The 11,705-nt window shown below is 40.4% G+C and overlaps 1 protein-coding gene across 5 annotated transcripts in view; it reads left to right on the forward strand.

Moving 5' to 3' along the window:
• The window catches only part of SPDYA (speedy/RINGO cell cycle regulator family member A), a 33,658-nt gene that overhangs the window by 20,481 nt on the left and 1,472 nt on the right, over window positions 1-11,705 (forward strand). For 4 of the 5 annotated variants that reach the window (XM_032172596.1, XM_032172595.1, XM_058426644.1 and 1 more), the window contains one exon: window positions 7,497-7,794. In XM_032172596.1, coding sequence (XP_032028487.1) covers window positions 7,497-7,794 — 298 coding nt within the window. Of the gene's footprint in view, window positions 1-7,496; window positions 7,806-11,705 lie in introns of those variants that run through there. The other variant, XM_058426645.1, reaches the window with a different exon arrangement.

Consider the following 11,705-nt stretch of genomic DNA (forward strand, 5'->3'; position numbering starts at 1 on the left):
GTGGTGTGATCATGGCTCATTGCAGCCTTAACCTCCTAGACTCAAGCGATCTCCTGCCTTAGCCTCCCAAGTAGCTGGGACTACAGGCATGTGCCACCATGCCCAGCTAATTTATTTTCTGTAGAGATAGGGTCTCGCTATGTTGCCCAGGCTGGTCTCAAACTCCTGTGCCCAAGCAATCCTCCCACCTTGGCCTCCCAAAGTGCTGGGATTGCAGGTGTGAGCCACCATACGCAGCTATAATCTATTCTTCATACAGCTGCCAGAGTAATTTTTTTTTTAGGTAAGTCAGATCATGACTTCTCTACTCAAAAGCCTCCAGTGTCTTCCAGCCTTACATAGGGTAAAAGAGAAAGTCCCTGTCATGGTCCTACATGGTCTATCAGCCCTCCTCCCTTATCTCTTTGATTTCATTTCATATCTTTGCTCTTCCACTCAAGCCACACTGGCCTACTTACCTCAAAGATACCAGTTACACTCCCATCTCATGGTCTTTGCACTTACTATTCCCATAACCTGGAATGTTGTTCCCCAAATATCAGTATGCTTCACTTCCTAACTATGTTCAGGATTCTGTTTAAACATCACCTCAGAGGGACCTTTCCTTATCACCTTATATAGAGTAGTATCTCCCTCCATGGAATAGAAGTATCCAGAAATATACTATCACAATTATGTTCAACTGAATTTTGACAAGGGTACCAAGAAAATTCAATGGGGAAAGTGTAGTCTTTTCAACAAATGGTGCTGGGACAACTGGATATAAACCAGCTGAACCTCTGGTTTATACCATATATAAAAATTAACTCAAAATGGATCAAAGACCTAAATGTAAAACCTAAAGCCATAAAACTCTTAGAGGAAAACATAGGGGTAAGTCTTCATGACCTTGAATTATGTTTCTTAGATATGATACCAAAAGTAACAAGTAACAAAACAAAATATAAAATAGACATCATCAAAATTAAAACCTTTTGTCCTTCAAAGGATACCAAGTGAAGAGATGACCTACAAAATGAAAAAAATTTTTTTGCAAGTCATCTATTTGATAAGGGTCTTGTATCTAGAAATATAAAGAGCTTTACAACTTAATAATAAAAAGACAATTTAAAAAATGGGCAAAGAATCCAAATAGACATTTCTCCAAAGAAGGTATGCAAATTGCTAAAACACACACACACACACACACACACACACACACACACACACTTGAAAAGATGTTCAACATCATTAGCTGTCAGGGATTGCAAATCAAAAGCACGATGAGATATTACTTCACACCCACTATGATGGCTATAAACAAAAATAAAAGTATTGGAGAGGATGTGGAGATATTGGAACCTTCATACACTGCTTACAGAAATGTAAAATGGGGAAGTTGCTTTGCATAACAGTCTGGCAATTCCTCACAAGGTTAACAGAGTTACCATATGACCCGGCAAGTCTAGTCCTAGCTATGTATGCCAAAGGATAAAAACAAAACTATGTCCACACAAAAAACTTTAACATGAATGTTCATAGCATTATTCATAATAGCCAAAGTAGAAACAACCTAAATGTCCATCAGCTGATAGAATGGATAAACAAAATAAGGTATATTGCTACAATGAAATATTACTTGGCAATTAAAAGGAAAGAAGTACCTGGTTCAAGCTACAACGCAGATAACCTTGAAAAGATTATGCTACATAAAAGAAGCCTGTCACAAAGGATGACATATTGTATGATTCCATTTATATGAAAGGTCCAGAATAGACAAATTCAAAGACAGAAAGTAGATTAGTAGTTACCATGGGCTGAGAGAAGGGAGAAAATGGAGTGTGATTGCTTTATTTATAGAGTGATGAAAATGTTTCAAAATTGACCGTGGTTAGGGTTGCTCAACTCTGAATATATTGAATATCATTGAATTGTACATTTCAATTGGGTGATTGTAAGGTATTTGAATTACATTTCAAAGCTGTTAAAATTAAAAGTAGTTCCTCCCACTATTACTCTGTATTCCCTTTCTCAGTTCCAATTTTCCTCATAGCACTCAACCATCATGTAACAGACTCCTTTTTACTTATTTATCTTGTTAATAAATTTCCTCCCACTAAAATACAGATTCCAAGAGAGCACGGTCTTTATTTTGGATTTGTTTGTTTTGTTTTGTTTTTGTTTTTGAGACAGGGTCTCATTCTGTTACCCAGGCTGCTGGCTGCAGTGTGCAATCATAGCTCACTGCAACCTTGAACTCCTGGGCTCAAGCAATCCTCCCACCTTGGCCTCCCAAAGTTCTGGGATTACAGATGTGAGCCATAGTGCCTGACCCTATTTTTTTTTTTTTTTTTTTTTGAGACGGAGTCTGGCTCTGTCGCCCAGGCTGGAGTGCAGTGGCGCAATCTCGGCTCACTGCAAGCTCCGCCTCCCGGGTTCACGCCATTCTCCTGCCTCAGCCTCTCCGAGTAGCTGGGACTACAGGCGCCGGCCACCACGCCCGGCTAATTTTTTTGTATTTTTAATAGAGACGGGGCTTCACCGTGGTCTCGATCTCCTGACCTCGTGATCCGCCCGCCTCGGCCTCCCAAAGTGCTGGGATTACAAGCGTGAGCCACCGCGCCCGGCCTATTTTTTTTTTTTTTTTTTAAGACAGAGTTTCATTCTGTCGTCCAGGCTGGAGTGCAGTGGCTTGATCTCGGCTCACTGCAACCTCCACCTCCCGGGTTCAAGCAATTCTCCTGCCTCAGCCTCCCAAGTAGCTAGGATTATAGCTGGGATTACAGGCATGCGCCACCACGCCCGGCTATTTTGTATTTTTAGTAGAGACAGGGTTTTCACCATGGTGGCCAGGCTGGTCTCAAACTCCTCATCTCAAGTGATCCACCTGCCTCAGCCTCCCAAAGTGCTGGGATTACAGGCGTGAGCACCCAGCCTGATTTTGTTCTTAGTCTATCTCCAGAGCCTAGAATAGTGCCTGGCACATAGTGGGTAGTCAATAAATATTTGTTGACTGATCAAATGAATGGAACTTCCAATTCTTTTTCATACCTTCTTATCCATTAAATAGGGAAACAATAAACTATAAAATAATTATGCACTGAGCTCACTTTGCACTGCTGCTTACTCCAGTGGCAGATAGAGAAGCTGTTTTTTTGGCTGTTCCAACAAGGTATGTTTGAATCATGTTGGCGTATAGAAAAGGTAACTGCCTAGTAGATTTTATCCTGTTCTGTTAAGTGTTCACTGGACAACTACTTTATGAATAACACACCAAGTTCAGTGCCCTGGGAGTTTATTGTAAAGAAGTATTATATCACCCCATTCCCATTCCTGAAGTAGCAAGACATACTGTTGAAAATTTAACTGTTCTATACATTTGTTACTGAAAGCCTGGCATACTGCCAAATGAAGCATTTCTTTAGTCCCATATCCTAAAATAACCTCAAGTTAAGATAGTAGCTACAAACTAGCTTACAATAATAATACTTTACATTTGCACAGTGCTTTACAAATTATGACTTTTACAGAAATTATCACACAAATAGCTGTGAGGGTGGTGGCATCCTCATTTCACAGCTAATGAAACTGAGGACCAAGGAGGCTGGCATTTACTCAAAATCATAGAAGTGGCAGAGCCAGAACATCTAATGACTTCCTAGTGTTCTCTTTTTTCTGGGACATCTAGGCTCCATATAAACCTCTCATATTGGTTTAGAAAATGCGTTTATTTCTTGTCTTGGGAATTAAATAGCCGCAGTATTCTCTCCATTTCACAGATGCAAAAACTGTGGCTTAGTAAGATTGTGATTTGTCCATGGCCATGAAGTTAATAAGTAGCAGACACTAATAACTTAGTGCAGTTTTCATTATACACCACTGACATAAGAAAGAACATGTGCTGTCTTTTCAAATAATGAGTTTTTTAATTGTCTCTTTTTTTAATCTTGGCTGCAAAGAAGCTAAGAGCCAGGTATTATCCTTGACCACATCGACTCTATTACATTTTATTACTGGCATGTATGCTTTCCCCTTTTAGTCGAGATTTCTCTTTTGGGTCTAAGCTCAATGAAATTTTTTTCCCCTTTTTTCTCAGCTGCGTCATTCTTTTTTGGAAAGAGATGGGGTGTGATTAAATTGGAAAATATATGTAGGGCTTCTCCAAAAAAGAGTGGACCATTTCTTTGTTTATTCTGATTTTATCTCTTACCTGATGATCTTATCAACAACTCCTTTAAGGTGGGATTTATTTACATTCGTGATGGTTTAATTTCTAAACTGGTTCACACATTAGGGAGGATGCCTATCTAATGAGAGAGTTAGACTACACTTCCAGCCCCTTTCATGCATCATGGAGGGTCGCAATTTAATCAAGAAGTTTTTCTCTATTCCAGTTAATACTCTGGCGAAGATGCCACAATATCATCATAGCTGAGTTCTTCACTATCTATTACTTGATTCCAGATGAGGAATTTAGAAAGCAATGAGATAAGTAGTGTGTTTTGACAGAATAATCCAATGACAGTATGCAAAAGAGATCCAATATAGGGAATGTATTGGAAACTGCTAAACTTGCTATAACTGGAAACAAGGGTGTGAAGAAAATTGATAGCAGTGCTAAAGAAAATGAAACAGATGTTAGAAATGTTAAAAAATTATAATTATCATTACCTGGTAACCAGTTGGATATAGGGTACATGGGAGAGGGAACTGTCAGTTTCAAATCTATATAACAGGAAGAGTAATGGGCTCCATAATGGAAACAGGGAAGGCTAGAGAAGCAAACTGGATTCTTTGGGGAGATAAGGAATTTGGTATATAGACATGAATGTAAGGCAGTAACTGGATATAATTAAATCACTGGTCAACAGGTATGGTAAAAGCCATTACGTATAAATGATGCTTAGAGTATTTAAGAGATTCAAGGTCAAAGTAATATTAATACTTTTTAAGAACTTTCCAGGCACTGTTCTAAGTATTGCCCATGTATTAACTCTCACAATTCTTAGATCTAGCTAGGTAATCCCAGATAAGAAACTAAGGAACAAAGAGGTTAAGTGACTTCTCCAAGGACACACAATAAGTAAAGCAGCACTCCAGTATTCAGGCCTAGGCAGTCTGACTCCAGAGTCAGTCCTTTTTTTTTTTTTTTTTTTTTTTAATTAATTTTTTCATGCCTATCCCTGTCTGCTCCCCATTCCTCCCCATTCTCCTCCCTGCCAGGGAGAGGAGAAGCTGACTGGGTTGGTTTTGACAGTCAGTGCTTTTAACACCTATATTATACTGCCTCTTGAGATCACAGACAGGTAGAGTATACACACAGAAAAACAGAGGGCCAAGTATCAAAATTTTAGGAACACTGACCCAAGGCACCCCCCAATCACTAAAAATGACAAAAGAATAAGATAAAGTAAAAAAGGGGGATGTTTCTAGTACGTCAACTGCTACTAGTGTTTCAGAGAAGTCCGTTTCATAGAATCACAGCATTAGCGGATTGAAAGCGACCTGTTTTTTCATATAAAAGACACCCTATGGCCCAGAAAGTTGCGTAATTTGCCCAAGGTCATAGAAGTAATGGATTTTTTTTTTTTTTTTTTTTTTTTTTTTGAGACAGTTTCACTGTTGTCACCCAGGCTGGAGTGTAATGGCAAAGTGTAAGCTCACTGCAACCTCCGCCTCCCGGGTTCAAACGATTCTCCTGCCTTAGCCTCCCAAGTAGCTGGGATTATAGATATGTGCCACCATGCTCAACTAATTTTGTATTTTTAGTAGAGATGGGTTTTCACCATGTTGGCCAGGCTGGTCTCGAGCTCCTGACCTCAAGTGATCCACACACCTCAGCCTCCTAAAGTGCTGGGATTACAAGCGTGAGCCACTGCACACCTGCCAGAGTAACAGAATTAAGATGAAAATCTAGCTCTCTTGACTCTGGTACAGTTTTATTTTTATTTCACTTATCACAGTAAAATTCTAATTATATGATTATGTGTGTATAAAATATATGTAGACATATTTAAAAATAAGCATGATTGTGTATTTTTCTAGTTGGGTTAGTATGTGGAGAGACTATGATGAACTTATTGCAAAAATAACAGTTTTTGGCCAAGCGAGGTGGCTCACGCCTGTAATCCCAGCACTTTGGGAGGGCGAGGAGGGTGGATCACTTGAGGTCAGGCATTCAAGACCAGCCTGGCCAACATGGTGAAACCCTGTCTCTACTAAAAATACAAAAATTAGCTGGGCATTGTGGCAATTACAGGAGTGGGCCATTGCACCCGGACTTTCTAAATGTTTTGAAAATCACTGCTCTAGGCAATTAATAAGGCTCTGTCTAGCTCTCAAATGTTACAGTTCTCATTTACTTTGAGTCACTGATGACTGTAACTAAAGACTTTTGCTTAGAATGCTTAGAAGTTTTAGATTTCATGAGGTTAGCACATATGTACAGTTCCCCAGCTTGACTTGTTAAATAATTGTCATTTGCCAGATCCTCACTATGTGATGATTTTACACATCATTTAGTCCTCAGAATAATCCTGTGAAGTAGATGATATGCCCATTTTAGAGATGAAGAAATTGAGTCCCAGGAAAGTTAAATAACTTGCCCAGTATTATACAGCTAGCATGTGGCAGTGCCAGGGTAAGAAACTAAGTGTACCCTGACTCTAAAGCCCATGTTTTATTTAACAAACCTTATAGAACAATGCCTGGCAGATAGTGAGGCTTTATAAATAATGCCTCATCTGATCCTCCCAGCAACCCTCTAAAATAGACATTTATTATCTCCACGCTGACAAAACTGAGGAACAGCGAGGTTAAATAACTTACCTATGTTCTTATTCACCATATATCTTGTCATAATTGCAGACATTTTAAGATTAGCATAACACACATAGCTGGGAACCTTAATTATTTTTATTTTTACTTTTATTTTTTGAGACGGAGTCTCGCTCTGTGGCCCAGGCTGGAGTGCAGTGCAGTAGGACTACAGGCGCCCACAACCACGCCCGGCTAATTTTTTTGTATTTTTAGTAGAGATGGAGTTTCACCGTTTTAGACAGGATGGTCTTGATCTCCTGAGTTTGTGATCCACCCGCATCGGCCTCCCAAAATGCTGGGATTACAGGGGTGAGCCACCGTGCCCAGCCAATTAACTTTTTTTAAACCAATACATTCCAAAGTTAAGAATTACATATTGTTTTGGAGTAACTGTATTATCTTCCCAAACTTAGAATATTCAGAATTAAAAAATAAATACCCTGACAACCTGGAAGGTTGCTTCAGCCCTATTTCCTGTTTAAAATAATTTACTTTGTCAATTATTGTCTTAAAGATCCAAGCAATGAGTCACTTTTTAGTAATATTGCCTTATCTGGAAGTGTTTTGTTTTTTAAATCAGCAATCTGGATTTTTATCTTCACTTTAGAGACAGTTGTTCTTGAGTTATACGTTTTGAACTCAATTTTAGTAAATTTTGAAATATTACTAAAATTCTAAAAGTTAGCTTTCTATTATAGGTTATGGCCATTGCACCAACCCATTATATCTGGCAAAGAGAACGTTCTGTTCATCACAGTGGAGCTGTCAGAAACTACAAGAGAGATGAAGTTCAGCTGCCCCGGGGACCTAGTGCCACACCAGTAGATTGTTCACTCTGTGGTAAAAAAAGAAGATATGTTAGACTGGGATTGTCTTCATCATCATCTTTATCCAGTCATACAGCAGGGGTGACAGAAAAACATTCTCAGGACTCATACAACTCACTGTCAATGGACATAATAGGTGATCCTTCTCAAGCTTATACCTGTTCTGAAGGTATGATTTAGCAATATGCCGGAATTAGATTTATGCATGTTGTTTACTGAGCTCTAGTCAGTCCTTGCTGGCAGGGATACATAATAATTTATATACTCCAACAATATGAGTTAAATTAATCTTGAAACTTTCTCCCCTTTCAGTTACTTTTTGTCTTGTGGTCCATATCTGTTTTGTGGTGACCCACCTAAACAGATTTTTAATGTGACCTATGTTAAGTTGAAAACTAATGCACCATAAGCCTCAGTATTTTAAGAGCCTGAATCATTTTTTTGAAATGTTTATTTTATTCAAAAGGGTTTCAAGAAGAAAATATATTTGTAATCTCACCTTCCAACTATTGGTTTCCTTCTGTATACTTTTCTAACAAAATTAGAACCATACTATATATCTAGGCCTGCTTTTTTCATTTATCACAAAGTATTTTCCCATGTCATTATTGAGTCCTCCAAAACCAGTTTTTTTTTTTTTTTTGAAACAGAGTCTCACTTTGTTGCCCAGGCTGGAGTGCAGCGGGACAATCTCGGCTTACTGCAGCCTCCGCCTCCCAGGTTCGGGTGATTCTTATGCCTCAGCCTCCTAAGTATCTGGGATTACAGACATGTGCCACCATGCCCAGATAATTTTTGTGTTTTTAGTAGTGAGGGATTTCACCACGTTGGCCAGGCTGGTCTGGAACTCCTGGCCTCAACTGTAATCCCAGCACTTTGGGAGGCTGAAGCGGGCAGATCACTTGAGGTCAGGAGCTCGAAACCAGCCTGGCCAACATGGTGAAACCCTGTATCTACTAAAAATAGAAAAATTAGCCAGGCATGGTGGTGGTGCATGCCTGTAATTCCAGCTACTCCAGAGGCTGAGGCAGGAGAATTGCTTGAACCTGGGAAGTGGAGGTTGCAGTGAGCTGTGACTGCACCACTGCACTCCAGCCTGGGTGACACAGCTAGATGCCATCTCAAAAAACAAAAACAAAAACATGATCCAGTGTAGGTTTAAAGATATCAGGAAAGTTTTAGTGACTATTTACTGGGTATAAAGGTAGGGCCTCTGGAAGGCATTGGGATGACAGTTTTCAGTCAGTCTCAAATCCTTAGTTTACAGGACAGCCAGACATAGAAAGCTAACATTAGAAGGTATCTGTCCCATAAACCAGACTGTAATACTTATTGTTTGGAGGAGGGCTGAAGAAAGGGCTTAAGCTGGGCCTTGATTGACTAGAATGGACAACTACCAAAGAAAAAGAAGAGAAATAGAAGAAAACTACACACACACACACACACAAAAAAAAAAAAGGGAAGTGAGGGGAAATGAATGGATACTGTTAAAAAGGTCTTGTTCAATTCAACATCTACTGAGCACCATGTGCCAAACAGAAACTAAGTATTCTCCGTGAAACAGGAGTGAAGGGCAGAACTTTTCTTGGCTCTTATGCCAGCCCCTTCTCAAAGTAGACAATTGGGGATTGACACATAATAGGCATTCAAAGCATTAAATGAATGACATAATTTCATTACTAGCTAAATAGAAGGGTAGAAGGAAAGGGAGTATTCCATGATGGAATTAAAGAATGGACTTCAGGCCAGGTGCGGTGGCTCATTCCTGTAATCCCAGCAGTTTAGGTGGCTGAGTCGGGCGGATCACCTGAGGTCAGGAGTTTGAGATCAGCCTGGCCAACATGGTGAAACCCTATCTCTACTAAAAATACAAGAATTAGCCAGGTGTGGGAGCGTGTGCCTGCAATCCCAGCTACTTGGGAGGCAAAGGCAGGAGAATTGCTTGAACCTAGGAGGTGGAGGTTGCAGTGAGCCAAGACCATGCATGCCATTGCACTCCAGTCTGGGCAACAGAGCGAGACTCTGTCTCAAAAAACAAAAACAAAAACAAAAACACTTCAGAACTTCTATATAGTCATGCACCACATAATGACATTTCACTCAAGGTGGGACTGCATACAGAATGGTGTTCACCTAAGATTATAATGGCTGGGCATGGTGGCTCACACCCGTAATCCTAGAACTGTGGGAGGCCAAGGCAGGTGGATGGATCACTTAAGGTCAGGAGTTTGAGACCAGCCTGGCTAACATGGTGAAACCCTGTCTCCTAAAAAAATACAAAAATTAGCTGGGCACGATGGCACATATCTGTAGTCCCAGATACTCGGGAGGCTGAGACAGGATAATTGCTTGAACCCGGGAGTCGGAGGTTAGAGTGAGCCAAGATCGTGTCACTGCACTCCAGCCTGGGCAACAGAGCAAGACTCTGTCTCAAAAAAAAAAAGGAAGGATTATAATGGAGCTGAAAAATTCCTATCACCTACTGACATCATAGCCCTGTAGTGCAACACAATACCTTTTCTATGTTTAGATACACACATACTTACCATTGTCTTATAAATGCCTATGGTAGTCCAGTAACATGCTATCCAGGTTTGCAGTCTAGGAGCAGTAGGCTATACCATATAACCTAGGTGTGTAGTAGGCTATACCACCTAGGTTTGTGTAAGTACACTATGTAATGTTCACACAATGATGAAACTGCCCAACTACGTGTTTATCAGAATGTACTGCCACTGTTAAGCAATGTATAACTGTATCTGGAAATGTTATAAAAGCTATAAAGGCATCATTATTGTATAAATGTTCAGCTAGTTATCATACAGAAATATAACACCAGAATACTCTGCTCCTGATTCAATCACTTGTCTAAATGCAGCCAGAGTGATTTTCAAAACACAGACCTAAACATGTCACCCCTTACTTAAATTCTTCAGTAGCATCCCATTTTTCTTAGGATAGACCAATTCCTTCATGGGCATATAAGAACTTGCATGGCCTCATCCCCATCTATCCAGTCTTTTCCACTCTGCCCCAGCATCACTTTTTATTCCCATTCTCCCTGCTGTAGTTAATTCCTACATTCAGGTCTCAGCTCAGTTGTCACTTGCTAGGGCAAAGTCCCCCATTATGGTTACTCATAGTACCTTGTACTTCTTTGGGGGGAATTTATAACAGTTTTAGTTTTACATCTGTGTGATTAATGTCAAGCTCTATCATAGACTGTAAACTCTAAAAAGGCAGAGATTTTACTTTAAAATGTTCTACGTTCTGGCCAGGCGCGGTGGCTCACGCTTCTAATCCCAGCACTTTGGGAGGCCGAGACGGGCGGATCACGAGGTCAGGAGATCGAGACCACGGTGAAACCCCGTCTCTACTAAAAAAAATACAAAAAATTAGCCGGGCGTGGTGGCGGGCGCCTGTAGTCCCAGCTACTCGGAGAGGCTGAGGCAGGAGAATGGCGTGAACCTGGGAGGCGGAGCTTGCAGTGAGCCGAGATCGCGCCACTGCACTCCAGCCTGGGTGACAGAGCAAGACTCCGTCTCAAAAAAAAAAAAAAAAAAAAAAAAGTTCTACGTTCTGTAATATGTTATTTAATAAAAAATTTACACACATGTATAATTTTAAATACTTCTAGCCTAAGAGATAAATCTAGGAATGGTAGCATTTACCCTCCAAGGCATTACTATTTTACAGCCCATAAAACAGGCCGGGCATGGTGGCTCCACACCTATAATCCCAGCACTTTGGGAGGTCAAGGCAGAAGGATTGCTTGAGCCTAGGAGTTTGAGACCAGCCTGGGCAACATGACAAAACCCTGTCTCTACCAAAAAACCCACAAAAATTAGCTGGGTGTGGTGCCATGTGCCTGTAGTCCAACTACATGGGAAGCTGAGGTGGGAGGCTTGTTTGATCCTGGGAGATTGAGGCTGCAATGAGCCATGATCACACCACTGCACTCCAGCCTGGGTGACAGAATGAGAACCTGTCTCAAAAAAAAAACAAACACACACACAACTAAAAACCTATAAAACATCTGTATTTAAACAGCGACCTAATCACTCTAAGTCACTGTTTATC

The sequence above is a fragment of the Hylobates moloch genome, unplaced genomic scaffold (genome assembly GCF_009828535.3).
Source record: "Hylobates moloch isolate HMO894 unplaced genomic scaffold, HMol_V3 SCAFFOLD_13, whole genome shotgun sequence".
Lineage (NCBI taxonomy): Eukaryota > Metazoa > Chordata > Mammalia > Primates > Hylobatidae > Hylobates > Hylobates moloch.